At 32.5% G+C, this 20346-nt stretch overlaps 1 protein-coding gene across 2 annotated transcripts in view; it reads right to left on the bottom strand.

Annotated features, from left to right (window-relative positions):
- Dpp10 (Dipeptidyl peptidase 10) overlaps positions 1 to 20346 on the bottom strand; it is a 521190-nt gene that overhangs the window by 32570 nt on the left and 468274 nt on the right. For both annotated transcript variants that reach the window (XM_081743917.1, XM_081743914.1), the window contains exons 9-10: positions 13456 to 13579; positions 6610 to 6839 (exon numbers count right to left, since the gene is read on the bottom strand). In XM_081743917.1, coding sequence (XP_081600043.1) covers positions 6610 to 6839; positions 13456 to 13579 — 354 coding nt within the window. The remainder of the gene's footprint in view (positions 1 to 6609; positions 6840 to 13455; positions 13580 to 20346) is intronic.

The following is a 20346-nucleotide window of genomic DNA, read 5'->3' as shown; positions in this document are numbered from 1 at the left end:
GAATCACAACTAACAACAGTCGAAAGTATGATAGGCGAAACGAAAGAAAGTAACTAAGAGAAAGAAACAGAAGAGTAGAATGGACGAAAGAAATGAAAAAGAACGCAGTTTTTACATGGAATGAAATTTGACAAATACAATATTATTTCTGAACAAAGCGCGTAAGAGAATGGAAATCAACTAAATTCTTATAAGTGGTAAGAAGGATTATTGTTGTATGTGGAATGTGAAAAATTAACGAATTTATTTCGGGAGGGGGAGGGGGGTGCCTAAATAAGCCACTCATTATATGTTTTATCCCTTTAATAAATTTAAATTAAAAGTTTTTAGATTTTGATTCAATGAAGCTATACAGTCAAGTAGCAAACAAGAATGTTACACTATAGTACACTTTCATTATTATTATTATTATTATTATTATTATTATTATTATTATTATTATTATTATTATTATTATTATTATTATTATTATTATTATTATTATTATTATTATTATTATTATTGTTCATTGTTTTTGAATATAGATGACAATTCTCTTCTACGTGAAAACAGTGATGGGAATAACTTTCTTTCTAATAAGATTCTTTCGTAACTTCGTACATGTATCTACTTGTTTTACACCTACAATTGTATTATTGATAAGAAACATAAAATATAGTGGTACGAAAAGATTCCATGGATCAACACTCGCTACTACTTTGAAATATAGGGAAATGAATGGTATGATGCAGTATTGGTACACTGGTCATAAGTCTGCCTTTACCACAATTTGAAGCTGATCCATTAATATATGCTTTCCATGGGTTATGACGGCAAATACACTCTTCAATAATTACGCTGTCTTCACCATTAGTCTTAACAGCAGAGATAATATTTTCTTCTTCAGAAGATAAAGACTAAATACTTCTTTCGTTTCAACGCCAATTTTCTTGTCTCTTGTTTACGACTCTCCTTCTCCTTTTAAATACCGTTTCTTAGTAAAACCTATTAAAATTTACTTTTTGTTTTAGCTGTGTTCCTCAGTACAAGACGACCCACATATAAATAACTAGAGGTTAGAATAAATTGCAGGAGATAGAATATGCATATATTTATCAGATGATACAGAACATTGTACTTAATTGTAGTCTGTTTTCTATGTTATAATATATCTATATCTATATCTATATCTATCTATCTATCTATCTATCTATCTATCTATCTATCTATCTATATATATATATATATATATATATATATATATATATATATATATATATATATATATATATAATATATTATATATATATATATAAATAATATATTATATATATATATAAAAAATAGGAAATATTAGCTTTTGGTTACGACAAATTTGCAGCATTTGCGTACATTAAGGTTTATTATAAAATAAACAACAAGAACTAACAGCGCTATGCAGCAACATTTCGTACAATCTAGTTGGTTTCGAACCTGATTTTGGGTTAGATTCTACTGGTTGGTTGGATTCTCGTATACTACTGGTTTTCCCGAGTTGGATTCAGGCAGTAGTAGGTAATTAGGTACTTCAGGTAGTGAACAGAGACAAAACGATCAGTTATCTTGTTGCAAGGGTTCCTCTATGGCCAATGAAATGATATCGAAATTACTAGAGTTCAGTGTAAACAAAATCGAAAGTGAAGTTTTGCTTGAACTCTTTGAACTTAAAAAGGAAATTGTAAATTTAAAGAAAGAAAACTCTTTGTTAAGAGATCTGTTAATTGGTGAATAAGTGCATACCCGTAAAATTTCAACTTTTAACCATGACTCGGAACTAGATGTTATACCGGTTTCTAGCATTATTGAACAACATAATTTCCCAAATTTAACTGATAATAATGAAACTGAAAAGATGGACGATTGCCCTCTAAGTTAAGACCGTTACTTTGGTCTCATGTAAAATCCAGAAATAACAAAACGTTTCAAGTGTGAAAAGTTATCAATTTGCATAACTCAAGTTCTCGAAGAGAACCAAGGAAATTTACTGTTGGTTGTGGCTCAGGTACTTCAAATCTGGTGTGTGAATCAAGAAAAAGCGACTAGAAATTCAATGGCAAGATTCAATCCGTTAGTTACTAGTGAAGAACTTGAAGAAATTGTTAAGGAACTCAATGTAACTGAAGTGGTCTGCATCGGACTAAAGACTAAACATAATTCTTATTATCCATTTCTTGTAGAAGTGAACAAATCAGATTTTTCTCGAATTAACGATCCTAAAGTGGTTTCAATCTGGTATTGGAATTACCTATAGTAAATGGCAGAATCATGGCAAAATTATTAACAAGCATAGTTCTTCTATTAGGCATTACGAATCACAATTTAAATTTGGTATCAAAATGTTCGTGAACTAAGAACTAAGAGTAGTGATTTTCCTCTTTTAATTTCTAACTATGAATATGATATAATTGCGGTAATAGAAACCTGGATATCCGACATTCATAAAGACTAGGATTATTTCCCAAGACACATATCTGTTTTAAAGCAGACGGATTATATAATGAAGAGTCGTATCAAAGAGGTGGTGAATTTGTGATATATATATATATATATATATATATATATAAAGACTTTATGGTGAATCTCAGGTTTGATCTTGAATTTATAAGTGAACGTGTGTGAATTGAACTGAAATGTAATTCTATAAAGAATCTTTTGATATCGTGTGTTTATTTCCACCTAACTTTTACCTTTGTGATCATTGAAAATTATCTGAACCACATTTTCAGCAGGATGAATTCTCTTGAGAATGTTATACTGTTGTTTGGAGCCTTTAATATATCCAAAATTGATTGATTAAATAATAAACAGCTTCCAAGAATGCATTATTAAAATTTCAGTTACCTTTTTTTTTTTTTAACCTGTGTATAGAACCTTCCATCTCCGCTCTTGATCTTGTTATCATCAACGTCACCTCAGTGTAAAGAAAAACTAATCAGTATATAGTGCATCCTGATTCTTTTCACCACCAGATTGAAACTATTATATTTATATCCCTTGTCGTCCTCGGATTCCATGTTTACAGGAAGTCTTGGTATGGGCACATCGTCACTGTGAGGCTTTGGGTGGATAGCTGAACGCGCATTTGCATATTTCACTGTGGCTTTGTTCTTTTGTCTCTGTCAGTAATGTCACTCAAACAAAAATAGCAGTCTTTTGAGTGGTCACGAATTTCCATCCAATACATTGGAATTCCAAAATATTTCATTTTCCATGTAACCACTGATGTGCCCACGGTTTATTTTGATTCCATACGTGAACACACCAAAATACGCGTAGTAACTTTGTTTGTAGTGCGCAGTAATGTTTCTCCTCTGTTTCCTGGCAGTGTAGAATCCACAAGTGTAGCAAAAATTGTTAACGTCATTTAAACACTTTCCATGTCACGACATAGTCTTATCAAACTGTAACCTGCTATTGGCAACACAGTCCACATATATCAAAGTACACCAAAACATCACTTCCCATGAATTGAGGCTGACTGATGGCCTTGCACGTGTTTCACAAGTAAAAATAGCAATATATGGCGCCTCTAGGCAGCCATTTTTGCGATTACGAGACGTAAATCAACCCGTACGGGGCTAACATTGCGATTTTTCGAAAAGTCTTCATGTCTCTAAAATGGCGTATGACTGATTACAACAGGAATGTTTTTCGATCATAACTTTACTCAAGTGATTTGCATACAAGCTTACTTTCCCCGAAGCAAAATAATCGTATACCAGTGTAATCACACGTAAAATAGTTTTTGAGTACGGCCCTTGAAGTTTTAGTTATTTTTTGATTTTATCAAATACAATAGCTTATGATCTAAAATTGCAAGATTTTAGAGAAAAAAATAAAGAATTTAAGCGATATATGATATTCAAAATTTACGTATAACAAATACATACATGCCTCAGAATTTAGAACCACGGCCAGAAATTCTAACTATCATTGTACTTACAGATATCTGTAATTCCTGAATATTACTAGTACTTTCGAGCTTTCGACTCTCCCCTGGAATCTTGGTCAAGAAAGATAAAAACAGGAAGAAGGAAAATAAAGACATCACCAAGCTAAGAGCGGTGCTAGAACCCACTTTACCGAAAACAATGATCAGACGTCTAGTGATAGTGGTATAAGTTGCGATATAGAGGAGTTGGTTTACACGTTCTTTTGTTCTTTAGTGGAAGGTTGCAAACTCATGTTGGTATTTTTGTAGTTATTGCAGTACTTTCCGAATTTTGTAATTACTGCTTCCCATTCATCACTTAACCATCCCTTGTTTAAATTTAATTTTGGTTTTCTTAAATAAACAAATATATTTTCAAATACGAGTCTTCCTAATTCATTTTTAGTCCCCTCAATAATTTTTTTGAATCTTTTACCGAGTTTTCTGAAACTCTCTCAATGCTCAGAAAAGAATATTACCCAAATTAAAAGTTATTACAAGGATCCCAATGAAAAATCTAGGTATTTATGAAATAAAATGCAGTTACCATGAAAGTTACGTAAGCAAAACTAAAAGAAATCTAAACATCCGTGTTAAGGAACATATTAGGGATTCAATAGCGGAAAACCCAATGTCAGTTCTATCGAAACACACACACACACATACACACACACATACACACACACATACACACACACATATATATAAAACTCAACACAAGGTAAAAGATTCAAAAATTTTATTCGGACCCAAAACTGAAGTAGAGAAACTCGTATTTGAAAATATATTTAATTTTTTAAGGAAACCAAAATTAAATTTAGACAAGGGATGGATAAGCGATGAATGCGAATCAGTAATTACAAAAATTCGCCAGCATTGACAAAACAGTAAAAATACCAACATGAGTTGGCAACCTACTAGTAAGGAACAAGGAACACGCACAAGAATGAACTCCACCATATCGCAACTCAGTCCAGTACCATTTGACATCTGATCATTGTTTTCAACAAAGTATGTTCCACCACCGCTTTTCCCTCGGTAAGTCCGTTCCATTTTAGTTCCTGATATTTTTATTTCTCTTCTTTTTTTTATCCTTGATCAAGACTCCAAGGGAGAGTCGAAAGCTGGAAAGTACTAGCACCAACCAGGAATTACAGAAATCTGTAAGTAAAACGATAAATATATATATGGTTCTAAGTAATAAAATAGAATAATTTTAATTGGGAAAAATAACAACACAAACACAACAAAGTATATTACAAATCTCTCTAATTGTATTTTACTGAATACTTTACATTTCTTAACAATTTCACAAAATTTTAAATACGTTTAGAAAAGTTCTTATAGAGCACGTTAAAATTCAGAACAACTTGGAGCTCTTGATATTGTTGTTGATTGTTAGAAATTATTCCCTCTAATTAAAAAAGTATTTCTTTCATATTAAATTGCAGAACCTTTTAAAAGTGTCCAGAACTTCTATATCTTTGTTAAAAATAGTGGAAAAATCACTTTACGAGGAAAAGAAAGAAAAGTATAACGTAAAATGTGCCAGAGAATAGTAAGATTTGGTAAATTTATTTGTTTCCTAAAATTTATGGCTCTGAATTGCAATTTTTCAAATAACCATGTATAACATTGAACTGCTATTGAACTAGATGGCTTAATTATAAGAAATTGTGATATATTCTTTGTTATGTTTACAGCGTTGAAATGATCCGAATTTTCGAAATGTTTTATGTTTAATTCTAAATGAGGAAATACCTTAAAATTCAAAATAATGAAAGCCAGGAAAGGAAGTAGAGACATATAGATTTTTTTTTTAAATATGAGAAGTTTTGGATTTCGTATACAATTAATATGATGAATACAATGAAATGTAAATATCAGCAGATCAAACCTATAGGGAGATATATATTCTATTGTACTAGCTAAAAACTATTCCTTGAAGGGGTTTCCAAATTCTCCAAGTAACAGATAAAACACTGAGTAAATCTTCAGAATGAAAGACTGAAGAATAAAAATATTGAAAAGACAAAAATGCAGGTAGAAAAAAAATTAATTGTTAATTGTGGTTACCCAAACTTAACTAATTATTTAAAGAGAATGCAGTTGTATTATTGCTCATACGTAATTTTTCAAACTCATTACTGAATATATAATGCTGTTATGTGCCACTATTTTAATAGTGTATCAAGGACTATATTATGTACAGTATATTGATAGAATTTCATGTTTTAATGAATCTCAAGTCTTCTCATGTAATAGCACTCTTCCACTTACTTTTATTTTTCAGTTTGAAGCAGTTCCATCTTATGAACGAAACACGACATAATTTGAAACTTCGGATCATTTAACACTATGAAAATAGGAGCCTATAAACATGACAAAGTTTGTATCATGTTCCTTGATTGATAAGACTATTAATTTATAATATTTTCAAATAATTCATTGGAATTGAATTGAATAGTTCTGCTAATACTAGAAAAATAATAGTATTAAACTTGAATTGAGATTACATGTTCGGAATAAGCAATATGCTGTTACACATATATTAATGTGTATATATAATTACTCCTTTTTTCCTATACATTTTCTTTTACGTAGAACAAAAATTTGCTAACTAAATTCTAATAGAAAACTATTTTTAAAATACTACTTACACAATATTTTCTTTTCGGTCCCATCCAACTATTTTAGAAACTTCAAATCTGCCTTGAGTGATTGGTAAAATACGTTTCTTAGGAATGTTTACAATGTTTACATGCTGAAAGAAACCAGCATTGCCATCTCGAACTGGAGCAAGTGTGACGTATGTGTCTCCATCTTCTGAAAATATTGGAGCGCGGTTGATATTCACCCATCCTCGTCCTTCAGTGGTTAGGCGATATGTCTGTAATAATAAATGAAACCAAATCAAATTAAAATTTAAAATGACTAATATATTTTTCTTAATTTTTATTTTTATTATTTAAGCATCATATCTTAATTTTAAAAGTACCTTTCTGTGTTGATTCCTAAACAAAATTCATAAACTTAACTTCTTGGTGTCTTGGAACTGGCTATAACATTTTGACTATGTTTACTTGTAATGTCAAAGCAATATGAGGATTCGTTGTGTAAAAATAAGTTTAAATAGGTTGTCTCCTCCTTTTATTAATAATATGAATTTCATTTATTCCTTAAGACAGAGGTTCATGTTTTAAGGAATGATCTTCTGCGAATATTGACGTAAAAATGTCTTAAGATATGCATTTGTGAAAAAGAATTGTTAGTTAAAAAGTATTTATACATGTTTTAATATTAAATGTTTGGTGGATACTTTAACAGTAAGATATTTAACACAATAATTAAATATATATAATTAAATATATAATTAAATAACACAATAATTAAATATATACAATATAATTAGCTGTTATAGTACTTTTCAATCGAAATTCGAAACAAAAAGAACACTCATTTCTAAAAACAAATCTGCGGTAATTGAACATAGAGAATCAAGAACTTCCAAACTGTTAGTATGAGGTCCAAAGAGATAATGTCAATGTTCAAATTTAAAAGCCAATGTGCAATCGAAGACGAATTCTGCATACGTTTTATCGAAGAAGTATGTTCTTTTGCCACTGACACTGGGCTTAATAATTACCGTATGTACTAGTATTCACTATAATATGAATAATGGAAAATATTGTTTACTGTAATGAGTAGGTTTGCTTAAAAAATTACATCCAGTGTAGCTGATTCAATTCTAATGATTTGCATAAATCCTGTACCGCTCTTTGTTCTTTCGCATTTCATTTCTTAACTCTTCCCCTCTGTACTTGATGAAGTATTAGCGAAAGTATTTATAAAATTACTTAATCATGTGATAGGATACATGTAGTTTTACAAGCAGTATGATGTACTACGAACTAGCACTGAGGTTGATAAAAATTGATCGTTGAAATGTATGTGTCAAATTGTTGTATGAGTACTTCAGTAAGTATATGTCCTTTGCTTATAACGTTATTTACGTACAGGAGAACACAACAAAGGAATTCTAAAATCAAAATAAAAGGTATTAACAAAGGGAGACCGGGGTTCGATTCCCCGCCGGAGAGCCATAAAATATTTTAAAAAATGCAAAAGCAAGACATTGTAAATAAAACTGAATTTTTTAAAGTGTAATTTAAACCAACCTAAATTTTTTGGCGATGTTAAATATCAGGACTTGAAATGAAAGCATGAGGCCCCATTTAAAATACAACTTATGATGCCTGAATCGCACAAAAATGAAAATAAAATCTTTGAAACTGACTTGTGTAGTGGGTTGCGTGTCACCAGGAGACTTGTACCCACAATGATGAATCATTTTTTACTCATACATGCCAGATGACAGAGTTTTACTGAAACTCCTCCCCAAAGTGGAGAAGGGATATCATAGAAAAAGAAAAGGTACTTAGAAAGCAAGCGTCCCAAATTCCATGGAGGTTACTGAAAATTTGACTCAGTACGTAAAATTCGACGGAGAGGTTAATTGTGATGATCCATGCCTTTTGCTCGTGCTGTTTATATTATTTTAACCTTTTGATGTAACATGCAGAAAAATCCACAAAATTGTTTTTCAATATGTATTTCAGTTGCTGCTATTTTTCTTCTGGAAAGCCCATGCATTTGTTTTTTATATCACGTCACCAGATGTGTTTATATTTTGTAAAAGCAACGGGGCGAGAAGCTTACGTAGAGGTCAACTGGCTGTTGTTGCTTTTGATGGGAAAGTTTGTTCTCTATTCACACAACTAACCTTCACCATATTATCGCTTTCTATTTACTATTTTTCACCTTCCGTGTACGAAAATGTACACTGAAAATATGATTCCAATTTCTATTTTATGTTTAAAAAAAAACCTTGTGCATTATTATGTGCACAAGGTAATGATGATGAAATGATGTAATTTTTCTCATAACTATCACATAAATATCTTTTATTTATACTTTCAGTCTATACCTTACGTTAGAGAAAATAATAAGTGAAGGATGACAAGAGTTATCCAATAATAAAATGGGATGAAACAAGAGTACCCTCCACAAATCAGAACTGGAGCGATGTTGGATAGAAATACGAGAATCCGCATATCAGAGGCTAATTCTCTACTACTGAGCTGTCGTGTCTAAGTATATCTACTGAATTCTCCCGTAATACCAGACTTGATTTTTGATAGATTCAGATTGAATTAGCCTCAGATTGCTCAAAATCTATATAAATAAGAAAATAGTTGTGAACACGTAGATGGTCACACATGGGTTTAGAGCTTACCAAAACGTTATTAAGATAATGCTATAAAGAACGGCAGAAAGTTCCGAAATTGAATAAAATTAAATTTACAAAGGAAGTTGTCTTGATTTTGTAACAACGAACTTCAATCTCATGCACTATTTTTGGGGGAAGAGGAATAGTACCCAAGCTCTTGAGGGAACGGGCACCACTGCATGGTCAATCTTTCAATTAAGTTATTTTCTAATGTAAGACTATTTTTTGGTGCTGTAAATTACATTATCTACCACAAGTTCTAGAAAAAGAATAAGATATTTATAGTGTGAATTATAGTATATTGAATAATTTATTATTGTAAGTAATTGCATAATATTCAAAAAATATATTATTTCTTTAAAAGAAAAAAAGAAAACAAGTGATGCAGACAATTTCAAAACATAGATATGCATTTACAAAATCACTTTATGTATGATGTTTCAAATCGTTTTCTCTAAATCTGATAGTTTTTTGAGCAAAGAATCCTCAGACTTTTCTTTTTAGCTTTGGTAGATTAAAGTTATGAAGAATGTATGTGTTGATTCATCCTTATTAGAACTTTTGGATTTGATACAACGAATTACCTCCCGAAGTTTGGAGATAGTTATTTGCTGTGGATTTTCCATACACATGAGAGTAGTTCAAGAGTTATCTTTCTAGATTTTAGTTGTTATGCACTTCAAATTACTAGGAAATTTTGGATTACGCACAAAATCGACATGTAAAAAGGTTTTCATAGAAGCAAAAATTTTAACTCTTTCCAGCTTATACATTGATAAATCTATTCTTTTTACTGTATAAAAACAGGCATCTTTTTATCTTTAACAAAAATGTTCATAGCCATAATACTAGACAAAGTATTTATTTATTTTTTATTTTGACAACTGTAACGCTTACATGAGAATTTCTCGTGTTTTGTAAACTAATTAAGCAGACAAATAAATGAAATGAAATGAAATGATATGCGTTTTAAAGTGGAAATATTTGTGATGCTTCAAAAATACGCTAATATAAGCAAAACCGTGTATAAGAATTGTGTCAGATTGTATAATAAACTTCCTATGCATTTAAGAATATGACTAATGTTTCCGTTTTTCGTAGGAAGTTATTTAACCTACTTGCTGTAAAGTGCTATTATACTATTAAGGAATATTTAAATGATTTGTTAAATGAAGCGTTGGTAACACATACTTACTCATGAGTACATGCCTGGTGTGGTACAAAAGGTAAATATTCATGTTTATATACTTGATATATCCTATTTTATGGTTTTGTATTTTAGAAAGATGCATAGGTACAATATGATGTATACCTCTATTACTTGACACTATTGTATGTATTTTTATTTATTTATTTTTTATTTTGACAACTGTAACGCTTACATGAGAATTTCTCGTGTTTTGTAAACTAATGAAACAGACAAATAAATTAAATGAAATGAAATGCGTTTTAAAGTGGAAATATTATAAACATAATGATATTGGGAATTTGTGATTTTGTGTTATCAGAGAAAAAAGAAGAAAACAATTTATATGATTCTTGTTAACTATTCGAGTGAATAATATTCTGATGCAACTTGCATAGGATCACTAGATATTAAATTATCTTTACTAATCGAGAAAATTAGCACTTTAGTTTTTCAGTAGTATGTTATGGAGTAATTTGTGATTAATCGGATAAGTTATTGTTGTCTAATTGTTTGTAATATTTGGTTAGGTATTTTGTGTAATTTAGTGTTTAGTGAATATATAGTCATTGTATGTTGATGAGATTCCATTGTGAACAAATTGGTTTCGGGTCGTGTTGTTGTAGATAAGGCAATGGAATGTAACCTGTGTATCTATTTAATCGACATGGTTAAAGTATAGTATCTGTAGGAAAGCAGGTTAACACATAACTAAATAAAACACCAAGTGAATTAAAGAATACAAAGTAAATCACAATTTTTGACACAGAGCGTCTGAAGTGTTGATATTTACTATGGTTTGTCCTGCTTCATTCGAATCTTTTGATGTAGAAACAGGCCAAATTCAACCAAACCTACAGAGATTTGAACAAATATGTCGAGCAGTAAAGTTTGACGAAGGCTGCAAGGTATCAACCTTCCTTTTTGTAACTGCACACAGAGCATATGTGGAGTTACGTAACCTCACATGGATTACGCTTCCTGCTTATAAAAAAACTAGAGAAGTCGAAATCTTTAATGTTAAACCACACGGAAACTAAGAATGAATCTTCGAAGAAAATAAAATTTCAGGATATTATAAACATCGTTGTGGCTGTGGGCTTATCTGATTTGCAAGTGCCGATCTTTCCGCTAAAGATACACGATAATGCTGTCGAAGTTATTTTAGTCCATTCTACAATCAAGTGAGTATCGTTTCACAGTGTGTAACTACAGTAGTCTTGCAAACTATGAGAATTCAATATTCAAACTTGAAGTAGTAAATCCAAAACTACTGGTTGCAGCAGATGAATAAGATCAAAGATAGAACCTGTTCCTTGAAGGCTGAATATATATCAGAAAGCCATTACTCGCTGTGCCTTACTGTTTTTGTTGTATAGCGATAAAGATTGAAACCAGAAATAATTCATTTGAAACACTTCCGGTTTGAATAGATGGTTAAGGGAGGAGATAAAACCTACTCTTGGAAAGTTGAGTGGATTGAAAAGAAAAACTTCTCGATATCTGTTTCAGTTCTTGCTATATGTAAATCAGTATTGAAACCGAAAGTAATATTAAATTTGAACCACTCCTGGGTTTTAGTAGAATGTTTGAGACAGCCATGGTGCTTTGCCTTAAGACGCTATATCGCTTCAAAATAATCTTTATCGTTATCTGTTACCGTTTTCGTTTTATGGTGATAAACGTTGAAACCGCAAATGACTAATTTGAACAACTTTCAGTTTGAGTAGAGAGTTAACGAAAGAGATGGACCAGAAGACAATCGTTGAACCTAATAAGAACTAGAATCAGAGGAGCTGCGACAGTTGCAGCCCTCGAAAACAAATATGTTTTCACCCATTTTCAAAGACTTATAACAAACGGAAGAAATGAGTTAAAGCCTGAAGCTTCTCCAAATTCAAAAACTACCATGATGTGTTGTCAATTGCCAGTTATGGACTAATTTGCTTAATCGGACAAGTTGTTTAATTTTGTGTAATTTTAGGTTATTTTGTATAATTTGTTTAATAAATGCATAGTTACCGTATGTTGACGAGATTCGACTGAGAACAAATTGGTTTTGATTTGTGTTGTTGTAGATAAGCCAATCAAATTTAAAATGTATGTGTATTTAATCAGCAGGTTAAAGTGTAGAACCTGTAGGAAACCAGGTTAACACTTATTATTAAATAAAGTATACTGCCGAAGTAAGTTTATTGGGACCATTGATGTGGGCTTAATGTGTTATGCTTATAAAGGTAAAACACTGCATTTGCTGGACAGTTCTACTTTGAGTAGGAATTAAATTACTGTCAGCATCAAACAAATTAAGAAACATAAAGAAAATTACAACATAATTCTGGTACAGTTCTGGATAATTATAATCTTAAAGAAAATTTTGAATTCAATTAACATCAGACAATTTCTTAGTCGAGTACTTTGACATGACTTTCAAGCAAAACTTTTTTGAATTTCTTTAAAATTAGATTCCGTAATGCATTTTGTTATACTAATAAAGCGTCTTCCCCACATCTGAACTATTATTATTTAACTATATGAGATATATAAATAACACAATCAATTGTACCAATTAGGTCCTTCTTAGATGAACAAGCTTTGTGCATCGATAAGGACTACGAGATTGTGTTCACTTCGTAGCATTATCTACAAAGCAATTTCAAACCTTAGTTTACAGCCATTTTCATCAGCAATGCTGCTATGCAAACATTAAAGTATATATATATATATATATATATATATATATATATATATATATATATATATATATATATATATATATATATATATATATATATATATATACATATGTCGCTGACCACAGCAACATGACTTTGCACATGAAGGTAATCTTACATTTTTTGACGAAGCACAAAATGCTTTACATACATAAAATGCATTTTGTTTAAGCCGAACTACAGGCTGCCCATAATAACGCAATCGCCATTTGTGGTCGCTCTTGGTACCAGGAAGCTATTAATCTAGATAGGTAAACATTGAAAAGTTTTAATAGTTTGTTTAGCTAATACATACCTCTTGACAATACCACATTGGACTTTTACACATTGTTATAAATGACATGTTTTGAGGTCTATTCATCCATACAACTCCTACTTCTGTCACGCTAACCCATCGAACAGCAGTGAAATAGTGGTCTCTGCAATTAGAAAGGAAACATCTACTGATTGACGCTATAGGGCACATATTCATAAGAAACATAATTTACCTTGTGCCTATTTTATTCCTTTAATTGTATATTACCAACCAGATCCTGGATCATCTTCAGCAATAGTTCCTGCAGCGTTACCGGATCCTTTCCTTTACACCTCCTACTCTGGTTTTACCTTTCCTGTAAAATACAGTTTTACACACAATATCTCGTAGTTTTTTTTTCTCGGTTATTAATTTTCACTTGTTGATTGTTACTGTAATTTTAACAGTCTACTCGGTTTGATTTAATAAAAGAACTACTTGTTCGAATTAACCTTTTGTGTGGAATTCGACACTTGTATTTTAAATTTGATGCTATTCATGTTAAAGTGACAATCAACAGGTGAGCAATAATAACCGAAATTAGGCTACGGAATACTCTATGTAAAATTATATTTTATTAGAAAAGTTAAAACTACAATACGAGATGTAAAAGGAAAGAAACCGGTGGCACAGCAAGAGCTGTTGGTGAAGAATATGATCCCCGCGTGGATGGAAAATACGATTAAACGAACAAAACTAAAGCACAAGGTAAGTCACGTTTTTTTAAAAACAAAAACAGTGAAATATTGTGAAACATTCAGTACTTTCTTGTAGCGTACAACGACATAAGTATCAAGTTGTTTGATACAAGAAAATGTTCATTTTTGTACCATACTACTGCTGAGTTCTCTAATAGAGAAAACATATTTCCTTCATGCAGAATAGTCTTTTAGAACGACATATTATTTGGCAACGATTCATAAGGCTCTCAACTCTATTTCCAAAGAAACATAGACCATTTGAACCAATGAAGTTACGGAAGGAACTTTCGGTATTATCCCTGTGTTTAAATACATAGACACTAGAAGTATAGACATTTTGTCAGGGAAATATGGAGAATGAAGGAAGATTTTTTGTTTGTTTGGAAAATTTTTTCCTTAGAGTATATAAAATAGTGTCACTAGAAGACGAAATTAAGATTACTATATAATTTAGATTTTCTAAATGGGCATTCACTGGACAAACAATGAAATTATGTTATAATAGGAAAAACAAAAGAAATGCTGAGTATGTATTGAGGTTGAAAACTGACCGCAACATTTATTCTAGAGAATTTTTCATACATTCAATAAAGGAAGTAGGTAGACTTTAGAATTGGCAGCACTGAATAAAGTATGGCTGACAGCATCAAAGATTGAAATAGTGATGTACTAGTTGCAATTTTAAAATGTTCATGCCACTCATCACGTTATCAGTTGAATTTTACAGAAATAGGTTTAACAAGAGATAATACGATTCACATTTGGACACAATGAAACATAATTTTAAGAACATAGGTATGTAATTCAAGAAATAGCTGAAGATTTTCTTCTAATATAGTTACATAGAATACAGCCTCGGAATAATTTGAAAGCGAAATATAAGAAAGGATAAAATAATAATACACAAATAAGGTAAATATAATTTCGATTATTGTTAAACTAGAAAATGTATATTAACATATTTGTCACAGTTAGAAATATTTCCAGCGTTGTCCTTAATTGCTTTCTTCTTAGAGTTCGTGGGACTCATCTTGATCCAAAACAAGATATTGGTTGGCCTATTATGTAGTTTCTGATAAAACACGTGTGTGCAATGCTAATTAGTTTTGTTGCTGTTGTGCAAACGACATTGATTGACAAGTAGCGAATCAATAGGTCACTGGAGTTTGGTTGGAAACTGTAATGTCTAATGCGAGTGATGTAAAGTGATCAGTGAATGAAATGGATTTTTGTGTTTCCTTCACAACTATGACATGGGAAGAGCGTATAGCAGACAAGTCTCACCTTTACGTTGCAAACAAATCTCAAGTTAAATGTAGCGAATTATAGAACATACTATTCGATGGGTAACAGATCGATTTTATTCAGTAATTAATTTCACTTAGACACTTTTAAGCACAATTTAGCTTGAACTAGATTGATATGTCATTCGGAAGCCGGAGAGAATGCAAATCAAAAGGGGTGGAAACAATATTTAAGAGAAGAAAATGATATAACCATACTAAGCGCTTGACATTTTCCCAGAACGGGAAATATTCCAATTGCCATTTTAAAATTTGGGTGTGGTTTCAATTTACATGAAGCAATAGTCTATAGAACCTTGCCGTTGCAATAACAACTAACTATATTTCGAAATTAATTTCTCATTGAAACCAAGGATATTAGATTATGCTGTACTGAACACATGTTAAACATGAAGTAAAAAACAACTTGATAGCTCTTGCATAGTTTAAACATAGATACATATGTATCCCTGGCAACCGTAGAAACAGCTGAGAGTTGGATCAAATCGAACTGACATTAAATTTTCTGTATATGATGAATAATGCCATTTTGTGATCTCATCCTGCATCAAATTATATGTTTTATTCATTTCTAAAGAATCATTTTCATATGTTAAAGGTTACTACATATTGGATTTTATTCTTTACTTAGATCGACTGAGCAATTGGAAACTATCTGTTTCTTGGAAATTACTGAAACATTCTTTAACTTGTTTGTTTTGGAGTTTAGTTAGAATAAAACAATCAAGTTTATATATATACTAGCACAATTATCCGCTTCGCTGGGCTAAAATAAAAACTTTAGATGCGCAACTCCTTATGTCATGTGTTTGGTAAAAATGACAGTAAAAATTTAATATTACTATTGTTGGTTTAATTTGGATTTAAACAGCATCGGAAGTATCATTCTTAATCTCAGCGACACAGAAAACTATGGATTCGACCCTAATGTCGATCATTTTCATATATATATATCCCTTCCTGAAGTTGCGGGGCGGAATTTGAAATGAAAATGAAATTTTTGAGTTTTACGTCCCACGGTTATGCCGGCTAGGCTAAAGGAGATGGTGATGATGAGAAATGAATGAAATAGTGGAATGAAGAAAGTGGGAGGAAACGGGAGAACCCCGAGGAAACTCACGCACACGATGTTTGTCCATCACAAAGTTCACTTGGCGGGAGCAGGCTTTGAACCCGTCGCCCCCTGGCATCAGAGGTGAACGCTCTACTACTGAACCAGAGCGGCCCCGGGGCTGAACTTGATTTAAACGGCATCGAAAGTGTCATTGTTCATCTCAGGGACCCCGAATATGGATTCGACACTTAATATTAGTCAACTTTGGTCAATTTTAAATATGTCCCCCTCCACTATCCTTAGTTGCAAATCAAAGTGAAATCAAAAACACTCCCAGGCCCGAATCTCATTCATGTTAAAAAATTGATCGAGATCGATCGGGTAGTTGAAGCGGTGGGTTGGCAGCCAAGTGGTGTAAGTCACAAAAATTGAAAAATGGGCTAACACCGCATATCAAATCTAGTTAGGTAATTACACTTATCCGCTAAGCGGTGTGAGTCACAGTTCATTATTCCACTCACAGATGGCGCTCGTTGTTTGTGGGCCAAACAAAGCAACTGAGCAGCTTGGCGTTCAAGTGGTGTAAGTCCCAGTTCTCTCGCCTAACGCTAGGGTCCGCGCTGCTACAGTCTCTTTGTTATTTCTGTTTCGAGGGTGATGTCGTGTGCAAAACATTGTGATTGTGTTGTTGTTGTGTACTTCTGGTAGTGTGAAGTATGGATGAGGTTGATGTGGTTTCACGGGCGAAGAAACGTCGTCATGATCAAGGCAATCAACGGCAGGTCGCAAAAAAAAAAAAAAAAAAAAAAAAAAAAAAGCGAAACAGTGGTGAGCATACAAAGATCCTTCTGGTAAACTCATAATGCCGAAGGTATTTCGAAATGTAGACTGCTTGTGCCGCAAGGGGTGTTAGCAGAAGATTTCAGAAGATGGCCGAAAGACATTGTACGAAACGTTTTGGCAAATGGGTGACTTCGGACAGCAAAATGCACATCTTTGTGGGCCCGTTCAGGCTGTACCTATTATTAGACATCGCGTACGTGATAGTAGCGGACCTCCTAATACTGTTGCTAATAAATTTCACATAAATGTGGGCTCAACGACTGTAGAAACATGCAAACATTATTTTCTTCACACATTTGCAGTAAGTGACGGCAGATTGTCCCGATATTTGAAAAAATACAGAGAAGGCAAAGTTCCCGGTGAGGATTTGCGAGGACCCAAGCGTAATCCACGAAAGATGGATCCAGACAAAATAAGTTTCATTAAACAGTTCTCCTTTTACTGAATCTCACTACACTCGACGTGATAACACAAACAGGAAATACTTCAGTCCTCTTCTGAACATTCGGAAGATGTACGAATTGTATCAGGAAGCATGCACTAAGGAGCATAGGAAGGCTGTGAAGGAAAGTTATTATCGGCACTTTTTAATACTCAATTCAACTTACACTTCCAGCAACCGCGAAAAGATACGTGCAAGCTTTGTGACATGTACAAAATCAAGAAAATGGATCCAACTCTCACGATGGAAGAAAAATTTGCACTTGTCACAAGCCATGAAGTACATCTAAGGAAGGCTGAGAGAGCCCGTGAATGCATGAAACGTGATGCTTTTACTACAAATCCCGAAACGTACGTGATATCCGTGGATCTTCAGAAGGCTCTTCCATTCCCAATATTGACAGTTAGTGATGCGTACTACAAGAGAAATTTATATGTTTACAATTTTGGCAATCATGATATGAAGAAGAACAAGGGATATTTCTACTGTTGGGATGAAACTATTGCATCTAGAGGCTCACTGGAAATTGCCTCGTCCTTGCTCGTTCACTTGAAGAAGGTGTTGATTTCTAACCCAGCTGTCCGGCATATTGTGATTTGGTCAGATTCCTGTACTGGGCAAAATCGAAATCTGAATGTAGCCCTAGCACTTCTGCGTTATGTTCTATCTAACGACAATAGTATGGAAACTATTGAACAAAAGTATTTGGTCTCTGGTCATTCATATTTATCAAACGATGGTGATTTCGGATGTGTTGAAGAAAACAGCCGAAAGAGAACAATGTATGCACCGAGTGGTTGGTACAACGTGATGACGGAATCACGAAGAATGAATAAATTTGAAGTGTATGAAATGTAATCAGTGGATTTTTTTTAATGTGAAGAGCCGTAAAACTTTGTCACAAAAAGTAAAAAGAATCGTGCTGGCACTGAAACCAAGTGGTTGAAAATGCGCCATATCAAGCACAATAAGATGTATGAACTGTCAATCCTCTACAAAGAACTACTGAACGGCATGATTGAATTCCAGGAGCTTGACTTGCTTAAAAGTTATGCCTCAGAAAGCAGAGCTGGGCGCCAATCACTACAACTGATTCAGCATGAACTTGAAACAGTATGTCCTGATGGAAGATCCATCACAGCAGCCAAGAAAAAGATATGTTGGATCTACTAAATATTATACCCCCTTGTCACCATTCTTTTTTTTTTTTTTTTAACTTAAAGATTGACAGCAACAATGAAGAATTGGACGAAGTCATGTAAGAAGGTAAAGAATTTGTATTGTTTACTCATACAGTTTCTATTTTTGTACTTCTTAACATTAAACAGCATTGCTAGTGTAAAAGTAATGCTTCAATTTGTTATTTAATCCCACTTCATTTTTACAGTAGTCTTTTTCGCACAAAAGTACCCTCATTCGCCATATTATGATCTTGTAACTTCTAACCTAATCTATCCTAACTTTGCAACTTCTAATTTTGACCAACATGCAACTGCTGCAAAATATATTTTTGCAAGATCAAAGTCATTACTGAGCATTATGCTCCTGAAGAAATACACATTTCTGAATTTACAGAGCGTTGCGAACTTTCAATTTGCTCTCCTGTAAAACAGTCATTTTGGACTTACATCACTTGGCAGCCAACCCACCCATATATATATATATATATATATATATATATATATATATTAGGTATAATACTATAATAGAATATAATATATAATACTATATATGCTAATATATATACTATATCAACAAAGCAATTCTGAATTTACAAAATCTTTCACTAGACGCTTTTTCTATGATCGATATCATAAGGGAGGAGAGATAGGAATGCTGGTATTTCGTGTCCAATTACTTTTTTGAATATTTATTTTTGATAATTTTATTTTTATTATTTTGTCTTTTTCAAATACAATACTTGAAACAAAGGATCGATATTACAAAAAAATAATAACATGATAACATTTAAAATACTGAATGATGGATTGTTAGACGTGGTCCGGAGTTCGATTCCCGGCGGGAAGACAAAAATTTAATTTCAAAATCATTCATTTACATTAGTCATTCGTCTCCTTTAGCCTAAAGAACATAACTGTAGGACGTTAAACTAAAAATAACCATTCTCCTTTTTTTTTTTTTTTAACTGAATGGTGGAACACTTTACTACAGAGATCGAAAGCAGGTAGGATAAACAGGCTACATTAACGTACTGCTACTTACATTGAACCATTGTGTCATCATTTATTATTTTAATTTTATAAATCCGACATATGTCATCAAAAGTGTTTATAAACCATGTTAAATAGAAGCTCTAAGGGGGCACGGTGAGTCAGCGGTAGAGCGCTCACCCTGGGGCCCTTGGTTCGATCCCGGCCAAGTAAGTTTGTGGTAGACAATATCGTGTCCGTGGATTTTCTTGCGGCACTCCTGTTTCCTCGCACTTATCATTCCACCAATTCTTCCCTTATCATTCACTTGCCTTAGCGTAAAGGATATAATGGTGGGACTTTAAACTGAAAAAAAGATAAATCGAAGCTCTTAAAT

This window comes from Thermobia domestica, chromosome 2 (genome assembly GCF_964235325.1).
Source record: "Thermobia domestica chromosome 2, izTheDome1.hap1.1, whole genome shotgun sequence".
In the NCBI taxonomy this organism is placed as follows: Eukaryota; Metazoa; Arthropoda; class Insecta; order Zygentoma; family Lepismatidae; genus Thermobia; species Thermobia domestica.
Note: the sequence above shows the minus strand (reverse complement) of the source record. Positions and strands in the feature narration are given on the sequence as shown.